The sequence below is a fragment of the Arvicanthis niloticus genome, chromosome 26 (genome assembly GCF_011762505.2).
Source record: "Arvicanthis niloticus isolate mArvNil1 chromosome 26, mArvNil1.pat.X, whole genome shotgun sequence".
NCBI lineage: Eukaryota > Metazoa > Chordata > Mammalia > Rodentia > Muridae > Arvicanthis > Arvicanthis niloticus.
In genome coordinates this window covers 19,318,684-19,340,582 of record NC_133434.1, presented here as the reverse complement: position 1 = coordinate 19,340,582, position 21,899 = coordinate 19,318,684, and the positions used below count along the sequence as shown (strand labels likewise).

General features: G+C 43.0%; 1 protein-coding gene across 3 annotated transcripts; it reads left to right on the top strand.

The window, feature by feature from the left end:
- The first annotated feature begins 309 nt into the window (after positions 1-309).
- Positions 310-21,238, top strand: Layn (layilin). 3 transcript variants are annotated; one of them, XM_076925162.1, is made up of 8 exons: positions 310-587; positions 1,170-1,193; positions 3,300-3,597; positions 9,127-9,284; positions 13,162-13,197; positions 14,151-14,234; positions 17,007-17,106; positions 18,982-21,238. In XM_076925162.1, the coding sequence occupies exons 1-8, from the start codon at positions 503-505 to the stop codon at positions 19,340-19,342; spliced, it is 1,146 nt and encodes a 381-aa protein (XP_076781277.1). In that variant the 5' UTR covers positions 310-502; the 3' UTR covers positions 19,343-21,238. The 3 variants fall into 3 exon arrangements, with proteins under 3 accessions (XP_076781277.1, XP_076781279.1, XP_076781278.1); XM_076925163.1 differs by lacking the exon at positions 1,170-1,193 and having other exon boundaries at positions 312-587; XM_076925164.1 differs by lacking the exons at positions 1,170-1,193; positions 9,127-9,284 and having other exon boundaries at positions 3,373-3,597.
- Positions 21,239-21,899: the final 661 nt, after the last annotated feature.

Here is a 21,899-nt window from a genome sequence, read left to right as displayed (position 1 = left end):
CCCTCGCTCAAGCTCTTTCCCAGATGGTCTGAAGTTTACTGTGGTTTAAGTAGGGGTTTTGCTACTTTTGGCCCACTCGAGCTGGGTAGTGATGAGGGTAAGAGGTGATACTGTTTGAAGGTACAGTACCCGCTTTCCACCTTCAGGGAGTTCAGAAACTAGTGGGATTTTTCTCTTAGGCAAACTCAGAATCTCCCTGGGCGGCTCTTTGCAAAGAGCGGCCCCTTCCGTTGGCTACTCCCCCTGAGTTAGCAGTTTCTGGAGCCTGGAGCACTAGACGTTGGGGGCGGGCCAGCCTAAGGGGCTGCCTTCCCCGCAGTGACGTCCCAGGAGGTGGAGGGGCAACCAACGACTCTCAGCCCTCCCGGACTCCGCCCAGTGCGGGGTCTGTGGATCATTGGGAGATGCAAGCTGCTTTGGTTGCAGTTGCCCAAACGCAGCCGCCTACTTGCCAACTTCTCTGCCTTAGTCCCGGGGTGTCGGGAGGCACTGGAGTCCAACCATGCAGCCGGGAGCAGCGCTGCAGGCCATGTTGCTGGCGGTGCTGCTGGCCAAACCAAGGGATTCGAAGGGTCGCCTGCTGAGCGGTGAGTGTGCGTCCTGGGTAGAGGGCTGGTGCTTGAGCACCTGGGATTGATGCGCCCAGTAAGCCTCAGCAGTTGAGGACTGTCTTCAGGACCACTGCACCCCTCCTCTGGCCCTTTGCGTAGTGGGGCAATCCCCAGATCCACCCCGGGACACAATCAGCCTTCCTGAGTTCTCTGCTTCCAGAGAGCAAAAATGCAACCAGTTCTTGTGTCCACCCTAGGTATCCTGCAACGCTGGGAGTCTGTTCTCTCCCCGGGGTTACCAAGGGGTGAAGAGGATGCACGTTGGGTGGGGCAGTTGGCAAACTTCTTCCAGTGAGTGCCCCTTGAGCGCCATGCTGCCTGGACCCTTGTAGTGGAGGCAGCCCCTGGATTCGCAGGGCTATGGGAACAGTACCTGTTACTCTCCTCTGAGGAGAGGGTGGCTGGCCTGGAAGAACTTGGAGATTGGGAAAGCGCCTACTTAACACGGGACCAGCCCTGCCAGGCTCCAAGAATGACTCTCTGCTTCCTTCCCTCTGTGTGTGTGTGTGTGTGTGTGTGTGTGTGTGTGTGTGTGTGTGTGTGTGTGTGTCACTGCAGCCCCGGACTTGGACCCCAGAGGAGGTACAGTGCTCCGACTTCTTTCTCCGTCCACTGGGTCTGCATGTGGGGTCGGGGTGGGAGGGGCGGTCAGTATCTTTTTATCTGGTTCCCTTTGGCCAAGAAGGATGGAGGAGAATGAGAATCCCCACTGTATTCTAGCGTGTGGGTCTGATTTAAGAAATCTAACGTTGGTTTCAGGATGGGGGGAGGAGGGAGGGGATGTGGTTCGGCTCAGCAAAGGAGCTGCTCGGAGCCGCTGGTGGGGGGTGGGGGGTGGGGGGTGGGGTTGGGCTGCAGGGATCTTGGTGACAGGAGACCTCCTGCCTGCCCTTCCCCTTCCTGCAAATGAGAAAAGAAAGAGACTTCCTGAAGGCAGGGAACCAGATGGGTCCTGGGCCTCCTTCCAGCTCTGGTACTCCCTAGAACTCACTAGACATATGCAGCCAGCCTGGACCATACAGGAAACTCTATCAAGGTGTTAGCTCTCTCTTGGCAGTCTGGCCTGGAAAGTCGGACCACTAGTAAAAGCAACTCCAGTTTCTGTTGTGCCAGGTCTGGGGAGGCTCAGGGCTCTCTCCATCATCCTCCAATGCTTGTGCTCTCTCTGGAACACTTCCCTGGTGAGAATCCCAGCTTCTGAGCACTTCTCATCTGCTGGGAGCCTGTCCTGTTAGAAATCTCTTCTGCAAGCTTCTAACAGCTTCTTCTACAAGAAAGGCGACACAGGATGCTCCCAGATCCTTGCCCACTGAGAATTTATCAAAGCATGGAGTTTGGGGGAGAATCTTGGATTGCTCCTTCAAAGACAGCACTGTCTGTGGCCATTTGGCTTGTATGCTGGACAATTATTGGCCATAATAAATATTGTCTTTCTGCAGAGCTGAAATCATGTTGGGGAAATTAAAACATTCCAGAAGGTCTGGCAGTAAAAAAAACATTTATGCCTTCCTCTATGGCAGTAATTCATACCTGTAACCTGAAGTTTGGCTCTTTTATTACAGGGACTAGTCTCCTTGTTGAAATTTGGTTTTTATTTTGTACCCTAAGATTCAGAACCATGCTGTGGGCTCCTGTGGGTTAGGAACTGGCATTTCTGTATTCTCAATACCTAGCACACCAGTCAAAGAGGATTTACCCAATAAATGCTGACTGAACAGAGGGATGACTGGGATGGGTTTCAGCTGCAGCAAGACTCCAGTCATCCAGACAGAAGCTACGTGAACAGCTTGCTACTTGCTGCTCTCACCCATTTTTCTGAACAGTCTTCAGTCCATCAAGTGTCAATCAAATGAGAGATGGGCTCCCAGTGCACTGAGCCTGTCAAGGAGTGGGGAATCATCAAGACAGTTCAGTGATTCTGGTTTGAGTCTATACTCAGCTCTGGATTCTGCCTGTGCCAATGCTTCCAACAGCTTATGACAAAGCGCTTTCCGTGACTTCAGTTTTCTCACTTATAAAGGGAGGCATAAACAGTCCTGACACAGAAGTGTGTTATGAGGGCCAAAGGAAATTATAAAACCTTTACCATAGCTAATGGGACATGGAAAAAGTTCAGTAAACTCTAGCTATTGTCTTTAGGTCAGAGACATGACTATGAGCAGCAGAAAACCCCATGAATGCTCTTAGCTTCTGCTCACACCAGAGATGAGCAAGTTAGTTCTACTGCATAGAAGGGATTTCAGGGTAGCGGAATCCACGACTGACTTCAGAATGTCCCTCTACACTGAAGGAAGCACTTCACAGCAACACTTATTCGAGGCCCCATAATTCCATGAGACTCCCTAAGACCATAAATGTCTTATTAATACGCATCAAGTAAAGCTGTAAATATTTACCTACTCTTTTTAAAATATAGAAATATCTTCATCAATCTGCACTAGGACAAAAAGTATGGATCCCCTATATAATACAAGCATCATTGTGTAAAATCACTTTAACTTGGTGTTGCTAAGAGTACTAATTTTCTCTAGAAAGCCGGAGTGGTTAACAGTCCACAGGTGGACAATCTGAATTCCTGCCCACAGACAGCTTCATTGAGATGTTGCTAAGTACATGTGCTCTGGTATACTTTCATGGGGTACTGAAACAGGTTGCTTTCTCTTTCCCCGGCACCCCCCCTCTCTCTAGGGCAGCTGGTCTGCCGGGGAGGGACACGGAGGCCATGCTATAAAGTCATTTATTTCCATGATGCCTTTCAAAGACTGAACTTTGAGGAAGCCAGAGAAGCCTGCGTGGAGGATGGGGGAGAGCTAGTCAGCATCGAAACAGAGGATGAGCAGAGGTTGATAGAAAAGTTCATTGAAAACCTCCTGGCATCTGATGGTGATTTCTGGATTGGCCTCAAGAGGTTGGAGGAGAAACAGAACAACAAGACAGCCTGCCAGGACCTTTATGCTTGGACAGATGGAAGCACATCACAGTTCAGGTAAGCATGTGAATCCCACAGCAGCTGATTCCCTTGACATAGTTCAGAAAAGAGACAAGCAGGACCCATGGTGTCAGAATCATGAGAAAGTCCAGGCAGAGCCATGGTGGCAGTTCCAACAGAATGACCACCAACCAGAGCAGTGTGACAAAGGTGGCAAACTCAGCCTTGAGTTGGGCCCAGAGTGCCCTGTTCAGGCGGGTGACGCCCAGCGGAATGTTTTTCAATAGCATGCCATGCTTGGGGATCTGTGGTTCTGGATCTCTGACCCTTGGAGCTAAGACTGTATTGAGAAACTAAAGGTACATAAAGATAAGACCAGGGAAGGACTCCAGACCACAAGGAATAGTGATAAATGGAAAAAAACAAAAACACAACCAATATCTTACTCTATGGACTGACCAAGGGTGGAGACTATAAGAAAGCTGCAGTTTTGTAGGAAACTCTCAAACTCACAGCCTCAAGATCCTGATGAGCCCTGACACCCCACTGTCCACAGTGACGTCGTCATCATCTCTTCCTAAGGATACAGGGACACTGAAGAACATTCTTAAAATGGCATCATTACAAGGCAACATAGGAAAAGAGGGAACAATCTGCCAAAAAGTTAATCTCTATATGATAAAGAGTTGTAAGTCAATTTAAATACATAAATGATGAAATATAAAGGCCTCAAAGACAAAAAGGCAAGAGACCTAAGCAGAGGCTCACAACAGAGAAACCAAATTGATTGTACAATTGTGAGAAAACATATACAGATTAAAATATAATCTATCTGGGCTGGAGAGATACCTCAGCAGTTAAGAGCAATGGCTGCTCTTGCAGCAGACCCAGGTTTAGTCTCCAGCACATACATGGCAGCATGCAACCATCTGTAACACTTCAGCTCCAGGGGATTTGATGCCCTTTTCTCAACTTTGCAGGCACTGCATGCACATGGTACACAGATGTGCAAGCAGGCAAAACACCTATACATATAAAATAAATAAAATATTTTTAAATGATAGTTTAAGGTAGTTTATCTGTTACATTAAGCTATCATGCCAGCTCTCACTGAATACTGATTATACTTACCAGATCTCATCTTCATATAAATTGTAAGAGAAACTCCCCCAAGACTCTTAGCCTTCTTTTCCTGGAAGAAATTTTGAAAGACAAGACTCAGAGTAGAAAGAATATTTCTCATCAATGAAGATGGTCTTATAGCCACAACTGACACTGGCTGATATTACACCTTCAATGTCCCATAACATACCCTACCCCTTTTGCTGGTCTCAATGGCTGACTAAGTAGCATAACCAGATCATCATCTCTGAAGAACGGGAGGTTCTAGTCAACTTGCACTTCTCAGCCCAGAGTTAATGTATTTACAATTGACTTTCAAAAGTGGGACATGAAAAATGAAAATATTCCCAAGTACATAATGTGGAAACCTCTTCTTACCAATTACCACCTCCTCCCATGTAAATAACCTCCTGCAGAGATACTGACATCTCCCCTTGTCTGCTGATCTCTGACCACAGAAAGCCCCCGACCCCTACCCCCCACCCAGTGGCAACCATGGATTATGGCTCAGTTAGATTCATGGTATGTCTCCTAGCAAAAGTAGTTCCCTCTGGAAACTAAGTCCCTACAGACTCCCAGGTCATAGCACTGCAGAGATAGAAAGTGAAACTCCACAGGTGGTGAAGGTACCCAGCGGAGGAGCTGCTGCCTTTATCCCTTGGCTCCAGACCCAGGAATATCTTAGAGATACAGAGTTATAGAACGTGTTGCTTTAAAGTATTTGGAGAATGATGTCCCTCTCCAAAGTTCAATTTTGTTGAGGTTGATGCTTCAGCTGTATTCAGCAAGTTCACCCATGAGCCATGCTGGCAGTTTTGGGATGAAGTCATATGTAATCTGATAAGTAATTCCCATGATCAGGGGCTTAGTCTCATACCCTCTTTGCTACAAAATAGGTCTTTTTGCCTGAGTAGACTGTATTTAGGGTCTTATTTTGATAGATAAAATACTATTTACACCCTTGGGTGTAAATGGATCTGACTAAAACTCGGAGGCGGAAAAAGCAAACTCAATGCTTTTGTATCTATTTCTGTGAAAATGATACAAAATAGATGTATCTATTTCTGTGAAAATGAGTGGCTACCTTTCAGGGTCCACTGCAGCTAATTTACCTCCGAGTATTATGTTGGTCTCCTTAACTACTAGTGCAACACTGTTCCTTCCTTATTCCCCCCACCCTCTGTTAGTTTCAGTGGTTGACCTACTGGCATTGCCAGACCATCTCTGGAGTCAGCGGGAACTTCCCAGGCTGGAGTTAGCATCGGTCTTAATATGGCTCTGTTGCTGGAAGGCTGGATCCTTGTCAGCAGTCACAGCCACAACACGCTTGCTATGTGCAAACCAAACCATTGAGCCCTTCAGCGCCTCCGTGGTTATTGTCCTTATTTGTCTATTGAGCTACCATGGATGTGGCTGAGAGACGCTGGTTGCCATCACCTGGGTCACTCATTTTCGTCTTCCTGGTTGTTTGTGCTGATTCTGCGGCAGATGCTCCTGGTGAGCTTATCTCATGATAAGAAGTTATCAGACTTCACGCTCTCTCCTTGAGCTCGGTTCAATGTATTTGAGATGTCGTCATCCCCCATCTTCATCTTTTTTCATTTATAGTCTCAGTAGTTAGATGTGCATATGCTTTTCCCCCAAGTTTTATGTCTGAAATTTCTATTTCCATATAAAGTGGCTAATGAAGTATACTAGCTAAAGCTTTAGCTAGTGGGAGGCTGTCCCCTTATCACAGGTCTTCAAGGCCACCTCCTAGTGCAGCTGCAGTAAAGCCCACAGTCTTTTTCGCTTGTCTGGTTTCGATTGGCAAATGTACCCATGAACCAAGCCTGATCTGACTGTATCAACTAGTCACAGGGACTCTTCCATGCACTGGGGTGTGAGCTGAGGAAGAAGTGGAGGAAGCTCAGCTGTGAGACATGCCTAAGCCTAGACCAGCCTTGAAGTCCCTTTCTGTTCTGTCACGTAGACCACAGTAATGCTCTCAGGTGAGAAACATGAAACCTCTGGAACCCAGAGAGACCTGCCAGGTGCTATGCTTCCTTTAAATTATTGTATGATATAATAGTTTGTTATTTAATTTGAAAGGGATGTTCTGGTATTCTCCAGATCACTAGATACCCATCCAATCCAATGAAATGATAGGTCCTGACCATTCACAGGGTTTTCTCCAACCTTCTAGAATGCATGAGTCTTACTAAGATCTCCAATATATCATCCTTTTTAAAAATCCTTTCTTGCTCATCTGGTGCCACTGGCACACTATTCAGCAGTATAATGGGCTGGTGTGATTTTCTGCACAATTCATAAGAAATCCAGGTATTATTATAACTGGGTGTGAAGGAAAAAAATCAAAATAAGGCAAAACTATGTGTATTCTGTTGTCCATTCCCAAGGACTCTGTTCCAGAGCCTCTTGCATGTGGTAATCAGATCTGCATACCTCTCAAGCAAGGATAGCACATATAGAACATCGGCCACATTTAGAGCTCTGCGGGGTTGAATGTGTGTTCCTTCTATGTAAGCCTTTGGGATCTGCCTGCGTTTTCCAGGAGTCAGACAATGAACTCGGCAGAGACATGATGGGAGGCACCACTCTACATTATCAGGCCTTGACACCACTGTTTCCTGCTGTCTGTCTCTGGACACAGTGCTGTTGGTGAGGGGAACGCATCTCAGAGGCTTATGCTTGGCATTCTACACTGTGGTAGCTGAAGGAGCCAATGTGGAACTATACCAGCTACTGAACAAGTCTATTCAGAAGCCCTGGGTTCCATCCCCAGCAACCTCTAAAAATAGGACAATGGAGGCACACAAACCTTTAATAGGATCCTTCGTCCTCTGGATATAGAAGCTGGAGGATCAGGACTTCAAGTTCGTGTTTGGCCTCAGCTGGCTAAAGGATCAACTGGGTGGGCTACATAGCCTCAGTCTCATAACAGCATTTTAGAGTCACACATTTTAGAGCTGGGCCAATGACTACTGGTTAGGTCTCACTGTACACTGACTGGTTAAATACCTTGCCCCATTCTGATACATGGCAATGAGGACACCAATGCCCATCCATACCCCATGGTTAACAATTCTAGCAATATTTAGACATACCCATTTCACGGGTCTATGGTTATTTAGATTACTCACTAAAAGTCCTTCTGGGGAAAGAACAGAGGTATTTCTTATCATAGGCACCTGCCACACATCAACATTGTAGGATTTTCTTCCTAGGTATCTAGCCTCTGCCTTTATCTGTGAGTTATGAGTCTGAAAATGGGCTCAAATCCAAAAATATTATTCTAGGAATCAATAAATTCTCTCTCTCAGATGAAGTAACATAAATCCATAAAGCTGTAGGAGGGCCAGTTGGGCTACAGGTAACTGATGAGACACAAAGCCCAGTTTCTACCAAGAACCCCTAGATGCTCCAGCATAATATCCGTAGTTTTGTTGTAAATTGCATTGTCATTCAAGAAACTCGTTCAACACAGTAGGTACAACACAGGATCTTCATTCTGGCAGACTGTAACATGGGACCAAAGCAGAGTCATATGGGGTACTGCCAGAAGATGTGTCTCTTAGCTGACTCACCTGAGGACAGTCTTGGGAAGACAAGCAGAGCAGCACTGTCTAGATAGTCTGAGAAGTAGAGCAAGATCCTAGCCCTGGGCAGAAGCAGACTGGGTACTTAGGAAGCCTACAAAGCCCACCCCTCAGTCCGCAGGTGGGGTAAGTACTTGCAAACTTAGACTCATGCAGACTACTGGATCATAAAGCTAAAGTTGCAGTAGACCTTGTCCAAGAGTTAAAGGGGCAAAAGAAAGATACCTCATAGTGGACACAAAGGGCCTTATTTCCTTGATCCTGTGTGTGTAACTTGAAAACTAACAAAAACCAAGATGCCCCCTGTCCCCCTCCCCAACCCCTCTCCCACTTTGGCAGCCTCTATATTTTGGAGTATCTCCCTCAGATTCTCCATCTTCTCATTGGTCATCCGGGGCTGGTGAGGCAGAGATAGATTGGAAAGCAGCTAGATGGAGACAGGGCCAGCTTTGAGTGACATATACCATCTCTCTCCTCAGTATGTCCGATCTCTGTAAAAACAGAAAAAAAGCCTAACTAGTATAAAGCCAAAAAGGAAGAAGACATGCATTAGGATCCTCCAGACTAGCTCCGTGCTAGCTGCTATTCCTCATAAGCATTTTGCAGACCTAAGAACATAATATATTCTTCCCTGCAAAGAGGCTGTGGCAAATGTCAGATGATTGATTGTGACAGACACAAGGGATCAACAGCATGTGTCTATCCTAGTTGGCAGTGCTTCAATTCCTCCATCTCTCTGTATCATGTTCAGAAGCAGAACCTGACATCTATGGTTCAATGAAACCTGATGAGAAAAAGCAAAAGGACATGCAAGGCTTATGGTGTGTTTCTCCAGTGGTCTCTGTTGTACATCCTTTTCCTTCAGGAACTGGTATGTGGATGAGCCTTCCTGTGGCAGCGAGGTCTGCGTGGTCATGTACCATCAGCCATCAGCAGCGCCCGGCATCGGGGGCTCATACATGTTCCAGTGGAATGATGACCGGTGCAACATGAAGAACAATTTCATTTGCAAATATTCGGACGGTAATGACTCTTTTCCCCAACTAGATGGCTAATTTCCCAACCTCTTTCCCCATTTCATAAACAGCTGCTGATACCAAGAACATACTCTATACTCACTGAGGAAGCCCATTGTTCCAAATGCCAGAAACATTAGACTGAGAATTCTTGTAAATGGAAACATAATGACACTTCCTCACTTAGAAATAATTCTAGCAAAGGAGAGGCTATCAGATGGGAAAGAAGAGCTGAAAAAGGAAAGGACCTAAGTTAGGATAAGAAGCAAGATTTATGTGAATAACCAGTAAAGGCTTCTGTTGTGAACAGGCACAAACCATCATGCATTTCCTGTGTAGTCGGCTGTGGGAGCCTGGAATATGGTGACAGTTACTCTAGCAGCCAGGTGAGATTGTCTCTTGGAACTTAAACATACTAATGACAAGGCAAGTTACAAAGTATCCCAATGTCACTGGCAGTCTTACATAGCAGGGCATTTCAATACGTTTAAAAGCCCCCAGCCAACTGCTATCTTCATATTTGCCTTGCAAATTTCACTTCCATTTGCTCCCAGATCTGCAAAGAGTTGGAACTGACAACAAGCCTATACATAGTCTAACTCTGCTGAGTTCCCAGACTCCTTTATTAAACTTGACTTAGAATTAAATGTAAAATCATGTTTGATCTATCCCTGAAATTTCTCACTTCCCTGAAGCCAACTGTTTAGCCCCAATTCCATAGTCTTTCCCTACAGGAGTAGAATGACTTGTTAGTTGTATCCATTATAATTGGTGACTGAATACTATTGCCATTTTTAACTGCTTTTAACTACCTTATACTTTGGTGATAATTTTGTGCTGGCAGATGTTCTTCCTCGCCCATTGTAGCCTCCAATGAACTCCTCTCCATGCCCTGTCTCTTCCCACCACACACAGCTGCCTAAAGCAGAGGCTGCAGAGCCCAGGTCTGGTTTAGAAGGTCACCTTCTGAGAGAGCAAAAGAAAGCACTGGGTACCACTAGCTTTCCATTTTCCATCATTTTTGTTTATTAAATTCTATTAACTTCATGGTTCAAATGTTTTAGCTTCTTTAACAGTTTTTCTTAATAAGAGATTTTGAAAATTGCTTTAATATCCTTTTATTTTTTAAAACATTGGTTCCTTTCTAAAAAAGACACAAATTACTTCTCACTTGTATTATTGCCTGAATTAGTTTGACTGAGTTCTTGCATGAAAAAGATAGCACACCCTAAGAGTTTAGCAAACAGAGTATAATAAAAGGCTATTTGCAGAGGTGTAGGCCAGGAGTAGGAGATGATAAAGTATCCAAGGATTATCTGCAATGGGAAGGGCTACCACCCCTAAGCTTAAAGAAACAAAGCAAGGGAATCATTTTAGCAAGATGCAGAGGAACAGGAACAGGGGCAGAATGCAGATGCTGACAAACCACCCCGACAGGAAGATGAGCATGAAGCATACATGCCGTGACCTAGAAATTCGGATGCCCAGTGAAAGAGTCCATGGAGATCAGCCTCCCAGGACACAGAGCTGAGATCTTATACAGGGCGGGGGCACATAGAGAAGCACTAATGCTTGCTTGCCCTTGCAAAGTCCTATACCCACAAGACACACTCATTTATCTTACTTACAGGGAAAAGGTCCTCGTGATAAGATCCTGCCCCGTTTTCTATCCTCACCTCTTAGCTCCTCCCTTCACTCCTTTCCAATACTTTTGAACTCAGTGCAGTTTCTTGAAAGCTCTTATCTGGTACTTCCTGTACCTGAAACATTCCCTGCTTCCCCAGTCAACTCAGTCTCACCCTTCAGGTTTCAGGTTAAGCATCACCTTCTTGCCTAACAACTAAATGCAACAAGAAGTCACCCTGGTCCTAGAGGATGTAGCCTAGCCCAAGAGGATGGTGATAGCAGTGATGATAAGTGGCATAACTGGGTCAGTTGACAGGATACAGATAAGGTCTGTAGATTAAATAACAGCATCTTATCAATGTCCATTCCCTGGCTGTGACCACTATACATGTTTATATAAGAGAATGCACTCTATGTTTAAGATCAAATTCATTAGAAGTTAGGGGGTCCCATGTCATATCAGCAACTTACTCTCTGAAGAAAAGTTATGTGTGTGCATGAATGCATGTAAATATATGTATATATGTGTTTACAGACACAAATAATAAGTAGGCAAGATGGCAAAACAATTAGAAAAGATGTTCAGATTCTTTGTAGAGTCTTATAAGATTTTTTATAAATCTGTAACAATTTCAAGACAAAAATTTTAAGTACTGTTGGAAGCCTCCGAGGATCAGACTGCCTCACACACAGAGTGTTTATATGCCTACTTACTTTTTGTCCCTTTCCTGAACATTTGTCAAGTCTGGAAGCATACATTTCTAGCCACCCAATGAATTAAAGAGAAATTAGTTCTATCATTCCCACAGGATGGTACAACACCCTACTAATATTATGAAACACTGGTTAAGGACTGTGAGAGTGAATGGCTGTAACTAAAACTAGATTTCAGAATGTGATCATGTGGAATAGGTGACCTACTAGCCAGATTGTGTGCTAAAGAGACAGGAACATTCTGTGGGAATGAGGCAGAAATCATCTGAGGTGTGGCAGATACTATGCAAGGAATAATGGCACTGTGCACTGCTGCTGTGTTCATGGCCACTGTGCACAGATGCTGTGCTCACAGCTACTATACACTGATGCTGTGCTCATAGCCACTGTGCACAGATGCTGTGCTCATGGCCACTGTGCATAGATCACCGTGTCCATGGCCACTGTGCACAGATATATACTATGCTCATGGCCACATTGTCAGTGGTCAGAGTTACATATACAGTGATCACAGGATGTCAGAATATAAGCTCTTCAATTGACTTAGATTCTTTCACATTTTGTTGTTTTATCTTTATTAAGTGGCATAATTATGTCTTCTTTGGTTAGTTAAAATATCTTTTAACTAATGATTAGCTATAAAATTTAAGTATGTTATTTAAACCCTTGTATTTTAGTTTCTTCATGTACAAAGTAAGAACGATAATAACAAGGCTCCTCTATAAGCCTGTTATCAAGATTGAGACTGTTTTTATAAAATGCTTAGAATGCTCTGTAGCATCACATAATATCCTACGTGGGTAAGTTTTAGCAACAAATAAATGCAATTTGATCATGTATACACACACATATGTAAAGAAAAAAGATTAATCATGACTTCCCTTTCTGAATAAAATTCCTGATATCTGCACCTGACAACTATATCACTAAAACCTCCGTGCTCCTATGAATTCCAGGCATCTGATTAGCATAAGAGACCCCATGCTAATACAAGGCCAGCCAACAGCAGAAACATCTCCTTAGAAGCTCTTGGGAATGTTTTACGTATCTCAAGGTTAATCACCAGTTTCTGCCTTGAAACTGGCCAATCCTTCAACCACTTTTCCTTCTTACAGACCTAGTGTTTGTTGCTCTCTGCAATGTCCTCAGTATGAACCGATAAAATATCTTGGACCACTTAAGACAATCCCAGCTAGGAACTGCCGTGCGGGAGAAGAGATTAATGCTGGAGCTCAGGTAGCCCCATGCTGATGAGGCAGAGGCACGCAGGGGCTCAGTATACAAGATTCTTATTTTTGTGTACATTTGAAAGCCTAGAAGTTAAAAAAAAAAAAAAAAAGACACTGAATTAAAGCTGAAGGAAAGCTAATGTTTATGTGCAACAAATTCTTTGACTCAAGCAAGCCATCTCTAGTATCTGTTAACAATGGTTAACATGGTGATAATAAACAGAATTCATTGGAATTACATGCTACACTCTAGCTGATTTCCTTAAGATAAAGGAAAATGTAAGATTTGTTGTTGTTTTTTTTTTTCTGCTGCAGATAAACCAAGTGTACTGCCCTCTGCTAGGCCTGGAGGTAAGTCTGTCATATGAAATTTTGGTTAACTTGGGACATTTCGCAGCCCTCTTTATAGATTTAGCATCATGCCTTTAGAACAGATTGCTCAGCAGGAAGACCACTGGTGTTTCCCCAGGAAAGTTGGACAGATATCTGTCACACTCAATTGTGGCAGCTAGCTCATCACTCTCTTCCTACTGTTATCAACAGCAGTCAAAACTGAAAAGTAATGGTTTGAAAACTTTGTTTTTGGATGCACCATCATCATCACCACTGGTGCTTATCATCGTCATTATCATATTGTCAATATAATCAATGAGATAAGAATGAGCCTAACTGGTCTTGTATGATCCTAGCAGTAAGTCATTGTACCTTTCCCCAGGTATTTTAGTCCTTATGTTGCTCAACTCCAACTACTTATTAACTGCTTTGGTACCTGAGCACTGGCAACAAGGGTCTCACCAAAAACATGAAGACATGTCTGGGGAGATGGCTCAGTAGGTAAAGTGCTCGCTGTGCAAGTATGAAAACCTGAGTTAGATCTCCAGAATCCATGACAAAAGCTTGGCGCAGTGATATTCCCCTTCCATCCCACTGCTGGGGAGGCAGAGACAGGGTTGACTTTCCATTCAATCTACCTGAATCTCAAGCTCCATGTTCAGAGAGACTCTGCCTCAAAACACAAGGTAGGGAACAGTAGTGGAAGATACCTGATATCAACCTCTAGTTTATGTACATACATAAAATACATAGATCCACATTTTTTCACACACATACACAGAACACCCAGAAACACACACAATGAAGAAAAACCTCTATTGCAACAAATCTAACACTTGGTACTTTGCTGTATTTATAAATGACATTGGTAGGATAACTACTGTTTTCTTGAATCTCACTCTACCTGTGGCAAGACCTCAGGCTATAGCACCGTTCTTCCAAGTTCTCAAGCCCATATGTATCTCTCCCAGGTGAAGCAACTGAGCCAACAACACCCATGCTTCCAGAAGAAAAACAGAAGGAAGACACCAAAGAAACATTTAAAGAATGCAGAGGTACTTGGGAAAAGTAGACAATGAACTCCTTTGACTAGAAATTACCTATGGCTACACTTCCTACTTTCCTCTTCAGACAGCTCCTTAAAAATGGAATTAGTCAAAGCATCTATGCCATTGCAAACACTGTATTAAATGTCAGGTTTCGTCAGTGCAATGGGTACTATCCTAAGATGGCTGAAGGAAAGACTAGACAGAAGGTAAAAGTTCACCCTGTCTCGGTAAAGGCAAAGACAAAGGAACTTTCCTGACCGTGGGAGGTGGCATAGGATAAAGGCTGGGAGAACAGATGTAGAAAAACAAGAGTAAATAACCCAAGCCATGATACATACGTCTGGGATCAATATTTATCAGTGGACCAAACCGAAGAAATGTGAAAGATAACATCTAAAAGCCTGATTGTCAAAGGTAAAAGATAGTTGGGGTGATATACTGGAGTGCTAGTGAGTTTTCCATTTCACTCTTACCCTGAGTTTCAAGAGGGAAATCTGTGCTTTCATCACTGGGAAACTTAAAACTTTTTTCTCTGTGCTTCAGTTTAATCATTTAGTATTTATCATACCTAGCTGAAAGCATTATCACGTCCTTAAAATGAAATGTAATGTTTTACTGTGATTCAGTTCTGACACTGAGGGTCTATACAAACACTTACACACATACGCACACGCGCACGCATACATGCACGCACATGGCTTCAAGGCACATTCCATAACTCTCACACCAGACAGATATAAACCACAAATCTTGAAGTCCTGAGACCACCCGAACTAATGTTCAACTGACTACACATCCAATAGAGCCTACCAATGCTGTCGTGTTCAGGAATTCACTGGAATGCACAGAATTAAGAATACAGCGCCTACACATATTACTCTCTAGAATACAAGCTGAGAACAACCAAATAAAGTCACAGGCAGGGCAAGGTCTGGAAGGGTTTCAAATGGGACCGTATTTATCATCTTCCAGTGGAATCAGGACTATTAACCTCTTTGTTATGGTTTGACTATAAAATATCTTCCGAATGCTCCTGTGCTGAATGTTTAGTCTCTAGGTAGTAGAACTATATGGAAGATTCTGGAAATTTTGGGGGTATGGCCTAGCTGGAGGTAGTGGGCCACAGGGAGCATGCCTTTGAGGCGTATACACGGTGACTAGTATGTTCCTTTTCTCTCAGCTTCCTGTTCACCATGATGTGCACAGCCACCTCCTCTACAATCGCTTACCTCCATGATGTTCTGCCCAACTTCATGGAGCCCATCCTGAAACACTGAGCTGAAATCAATCTTTCCTCTTTTAAGTAGTTCTTTTGAATATTTTGCTCTTAGTTTCACAAAGGTAAATAATAAACTTCTCCTAGCATACTGTGTTACCCACCCAGGGAGCTCCATTAGGCTTTGGTGTTCAGAGGTTTCATTAGGTTTTATCACCTAAGCAGGATGGAGGTAATCACTATTGGTGGAATATTTCCGAGGGAGAATTCTGGTACCACCCAGCTCAAAGCCCCACTTTATGATCACCTGATGGGTCTTCTTGGTATAACAGCCCCCATTCTAAGAAATCTCTTTACCATAAATTCTGTTCTGTTCAAGAGGCTCGTGAATAAAAATTCAATCTTATATCTTAGAAAATGTCAAATATTTAGAGCCTTCCTTTCAAAGACCAGAGATGGAGGATAGCCAAATCCTTCATTATCCAATAGATATGTGAAAATGTCTTTAAAAGAGAATAAAGTGCTGTCCAAAGTAAGTGGCATTTCTATCATTTTTTTTTTTTTTTTGGTTTTTGGTTTTTGAAGACAGGGTTTCTCTGTGTAGCCTTGGCTGTCCTGGAACTCACTCTGTAGACCAGGCTGGCCTCAAACTCAGAAATCCGCCTGCCTCTGCCTCCCAAGTGCTAGGATTAAAGGCGTGCGCCACCACTGCCCGGCTTCTATCACTTATAATGGTGTTTTAAGTGAATTTTCTATTTTCTGAGTGTGTTTGTTGTTTTTGTTTGTTTTATATTATTTTATTTTGTTTTGATTTATGCTTGTCAAGTTTCTCTGGATGGTCAGGAAACTTGGATCAGTGAAAACAGAAAGGTTAGTTTCTAATCCTCGATTTTTCTCACAACCCTGAAGGGAACAACATCCAGTATTGTTTCAGACAATACAGAATTGGAAGAAGAAGAAAAAAGACGACCCTCAGTGTTCTTCCCAGCACTTAGGGATTTAGCTGAAGCCATTTGGCCTTGGTCAGATGTGCTGGGAAGGTCTGTGATCTTTCTCTTCCCTGCAAATGACACTGGGACTTTTGGCTTGATCCTTTTCACTCCTCCTTCCAAGCCTGGGAATTTCTGTGACTGTCTGTGGGAGCAGAGATGTATACACTGCCTCCAACAAGCCCTGTTTTACAAAGAAGTATGTGGAAAAGGAGGATCTTTTTAGTATGAAAAAAATCAAACATGATTTTACAATATATACAAGACTCCAAAATTTAAACTTGCGTACAGTGTCACCTAGATTGATTGGTTAAGGTAGAAAATGCTCCTTTGTTGAAACTGAGGACTCTGCTAACTGGGAAACTGCATCTGTTTCCTAGGATGTGCTGCTTAGAATACTCTATTGACTGTGCTTTTTAAACCCTTGTTTGAAAACATACATACATACATACATACATACATACATACATACATACATGCACACACACACATACAGAGAGAGAGAGAGAGAGAGAGAGAGAGAGAGAGAGAGAGAGAGATCACCAAGCTAATATATGACTTTTTCTTTTTCAGAGGCTGCTTTGAATCTTGCCTACATCCTAATTCCCAGTATTCCCCTTTTCCTCCTACTTGTGGTGACTTCTGCTGTGTGTTGGGTTTGGATCTGTAGAAGGCAAGTAGAACCTTCATCATGTAAACCTTTGCTCCCTCTGCACTCAGATGTTGCCTGGTTGACATCATTAAAAGCTATGACATCGCTGAGAGAAGAATCACTATAGAACTGAGAGTAAATTCTGGCAGGACCCGAGGTCCACAAGCCAAACAAACAGCATTTCTCTGAGCATCTGTGCTGAGTTGTGATTACGCTAGCAGTCCTCTGTCCTTTCTCTTCTGTGTGTGTGGAAGATTTTCAAGCAAAGTGGAAGGTAAAACAGTGTTATTCACTTCCTGTGCACCCACGGATCACCCAGCAGAGTGTTCTCCTAAATGTAGGTCCTCATTCCAAAAATGTTTGTTGAGTAAGGAATGACTAATGGGCCACATGAAAACTGTGTGTTCCAAAGGATGCTGGGAAGCATCGGACACAACGCCACTTTATTCAGAATGAATCAGCCAAATTCTTTTAAACTGACGTTTCTTTTAAATTGTTTCAAACGTGTATTGTTGCAAAGAAGCTAAACTAGGTAGCATAGGCAGCCTCTGTGTGTAATCTGGAAAAAGAATCATGTATTCTAAGTAGATGTGACTGCTCCTCGTTACACTGTTGCTGCCTATCATCAAGGTAGACACTCAAGTATGCTAGCATCCTCACTTTTACAGCAGAAAAATCAGAGTCCAACTTAAGTTGAACTCACTTTGATGAGCATTGAGATACATTTTTAACAATGCAGAACCTATTTCATTTAATAATCCCCTCAAATGATTATTATGAGTTTAAGCAATACATATATAAATATATGTATATAAATATATATAAATATATATGTATACAATATATATAACAAGCATATAATAAACACTCAAAAGTATTAGCCATTACTATAATCATTTTTGTCAGTAATTTTCTTGAATTTAAAATAGAATTCAATTAAACAATTACAGATACATTTTCTAATGACTTATCTATAATTGGTTCTTGATTTCCACTTTAAATGCATTTGTCCCTTTGCCAAGGCTAGGGAACAGTTTCTCTCTCTCTCTTTCTCTCTCTCTCTCTCTCTCTCTCTCTCTCTCTCTCTCTCTCTCTGTCTCTTGTGTGTCTGTGTGTCCTTCTTTCCTGTTCTTCTTCCTTCATTTTTTAAATAGTCCTGGGACCTCAGGGCCTTCCATGTGCCAGACAAGTTGCATTTGGCTATATCCCCAGTCCCTTAAACAAAATTTTTAAGGGTTACAAACAAGATGCATTGATAACAGAAGGACACAATTATACTATTTGCAGAGTTTAGCAAAAATACTTTCCAAAGCAAAAATACTTTGCAAAACTAATTTGTTTCTTTATTAGTGATTCTTAGTGGTGGGTATAAGTATAAAATTGAAATAGAGGTCAGCCTGAACTATTCCAAAGCAGCTGTAGTAGCTGATATGGTATGGGAATGTGATTTCTGTTGGTGGTAGAGTCAATGACATTATTAATCCTACTCTTGTTTATTGTCTATATTTACGGTAGAATATGGCTAAGTTTTTTAGAGATGAGTTTTTGTTTTATTGTTCAATTGGCTAGGGTTTGGTTTGGTTTGGTTTGGTTTGGTTTGGTTTGGTTTGGTTTGGATTGGCTTGGTTTAGTGTAATTCTTTTCTACTGTTTTCTGGCCCCACATTCTCCAAGAAGTCCTGGAACCTGAACTAAGACAGTGAATGGTAGGTGTGGGAAGACCATGAGTAGAACAGTTTCCTGGGGTGTCTTCTACCAGACCCACAGAGCCTGTTGGTGTAGGTAGGTGAGAAGCAGAGAGAGATGACTTCCTGAGGTCACTTCCTCCACTTTAATAGGAACAGGGACATTCTCAAAACCCTGGTCTCAAATACTCAGCCTGGTTCTCTTCTTCTAGAAAACGAGAGCAGCCAGACCCTAGCACAAAGGAGCAGCACACCATTTGGCCCACTCCTCACCAAGAAAACAGCCCCAACCTAGACGTTTACAACGTCATCAGAAAACAAAGTGAAGCTGATTTAGCCGAGCCCCGGCCAGACCTGAAGAACATCTCCTTCCGCGTGTGTTCTGGGGAAGCCATGCCAGATGACATGTCTTCTGACTATGACAACATGGCTGTGAACCCTTCGGAAAGTGGGTTTGTGACTTTGGCAAGTATGGAGAGTGGATTTGTGACCAATGACATCTATGAATTCTCCCCTGACAGAATGGGGAGGAGCAAGGAGAGTGGGTGGGTAGAAAATGAAATATATTACTAAGACATATGGAAAAACTGGCAAGAATGAAGAAGGAGAAGCAAAGGCCTCCGGTTTCTTACAAGGACAATATTCAGAAAGCTTATGAAAAGGCTCAGCTCAGGTTTTAGGGGTGAGCACAGCACTACAACTTCCTTCTGGGTCCCCAAGTTCTGGCTGTACTCCTCCGAGAGCCTCACCCAGCTTAGCCTTGTGAGAAGGCACCTTGCCCAGGGGCTGCTGCACAGCAGACTTGCAATGATTGTCATCCAGTGGCTTCTAACTGATGTTCAAGGGCTGGTGCTGTTACTGATCGGGATTAAGAGGTGACCAGGGAGCTTGGAAAGCCCACCTCTAGGTTCTGTTTTCCTTGCTCTATACAGCAGCACAGGCAATCACAAAAACACAAACTGTGGAATACCCTCTCAAAGCATCTGTATGGAAGCCCCAGGCTGGCCTGCACATCAACAATTCCCAAACCTGCACCCCACCCCACCCCTGAAAAAAAAAAATCCAATAAAAAGCAGGAAGCAGAATGTTAGTCAGTCTGTGTCTACAGCCCTTCCTCTGCATGTGACCTCAGGGGAACTTTTTTTTTTTCATTCTCCCGACATCTAAACTTGGAAAAATCCAACTTGGAAATACTTTAGAAAGTAAAAATGAGCTCTGTGTTTGCTTCCCGGCTTCTTGTTCTCTGGGCTCAGACAGTATGTGCTGTTCTGGGGATGGGTGGCAGCAACAAGGGAAATTGTGTGCAGGACTGGTGAAGAGTAGACATACTAAGGATAAGGAGAGGCAGGCTTCCCACTATCAGAGAAGGCACCAGAAGGGAGGAAACTGGAATAGGTCCTATTGTGTGCAACGGGAATAGAAAACAGTGCTGTCACTGTGGAGCTTTACATATTAAGTATGCATATATATGTGTATGTATAGATGTGTATATGTGTATTCTCCACTAAATAACCCAGTACTCCATGAAATTGGATGACTCAAGGGCAGAAGCAGAAAAAAATATGAGTTACTTGAGTAATGAAAAGGGAACAACGGGTACCTAAACATAGGTAGAATTAACAAGTTTATTGTTCTATGGAACAATGAGGGCCTGCACATCACAATGACCCATTACGTATTTGTGAATAACTACAAGAAAAAAGCTCAAGGGCAGCAAACACAAAATCATGATAGAAATGTAATATTTACTGCCTTGGTTGACCACACACATTGTGTATTTGTACTGTTAAGTGACACTATTGTTAAAACATATTTAAAGAGATTGGGAATGAGAGTGGTCATTTGTGAAACTTTATACCACCACTAAGCAAGCAGACTGGGAATCAGCAGATCACAAAAGCCAACTCATAATGGCTCACCTTTAGTAATGAGGAATGATTTGAATATTAAATCATTAAAAGTAAAATTGACAAAGAGAATGTATTCATTAGATAAAAACATGGGCATATGCTGATACAAATGAGTGAATAAACTAAAGCTGATGTAGAATGGGATATTTACATGATTTCAGGTAAAGATCATTAATTGCAAAAGTGACCCAACAGGCAAACACCACCTCAGTCAACTGATCAATGTGAATACTGTAGATGATGCAGTGTACTGAGATTGTGGACCTCACATTGTGGTGTGGTGAGAGGGACATGGGATCACATCTGCGCTGTCTCAGTCAAAGCGTACGAGCTGATCAGAAGGAAACCTTGCACAACAACAACTTGATGGACAATCTACAAAGTAACTGGATGGCAAACCTGAGCTCTGATGATAAAGACAGTGAAAGCAAGATAGAGGCAGCTGCAATTGGAGGACAGGAAGGTGATGGCTGCATGCGTGACCAGATCCTGAAATGGATCCCTCTTTTCCTGCAAAGGAAAATATGAGAATAAACATGGATGAAGTCTAAGGATTAAATGATAAAATGTGTTAGTGCTAATTTCCTGACTTTAATGTTGCATTGAGGATACGTTCTCCTGAAGCTGGGAATGTCTTCATAGAAAACACACAGTAAAGTAATAAAGGCCAATGGGCCATCAGGCCATCATCACTTTCTCTGATTTGGGGACAGGGATGCTCTTTGCACCATTTACAAACATCATTTCTATGATGACTGATCCATGCATCTGAAGTCAATACACAGGCTGTGGCTGACATCATCTAACCGGTTTTGATCCAAGACAAAAATAAATGAATTTTTGATAGACCCACTATCAGTACCTAGCCCCAGGTTCTGGCCCAACTCTGAGATCTTTGCTTTGCCCTTACAGGCAGCAGAGAGTTGTGATGAGCCAGCCAGTTAAGAGCCTTCCTTCCAATATTCCCCATCTTTCCCCTTTGGATATGCAAATCAGTTGTGTGATCTAGAATAAATAAACATTAAGGTATCTTCCAACTCTAAAATCATTTTATTTCAATATTGTACTAACATATGTTGAGTATTTGACAGCCTCCTGAACTTGTAGAAGGACGTACATAGTCACAGAGACAGATACAAGAATGAAATTGCAAATGGCACCCTCAGAGGCAAAGCCATTTCTGTACAGACCTTTGTTTCTTTCTACTGAAGACCAGCAAA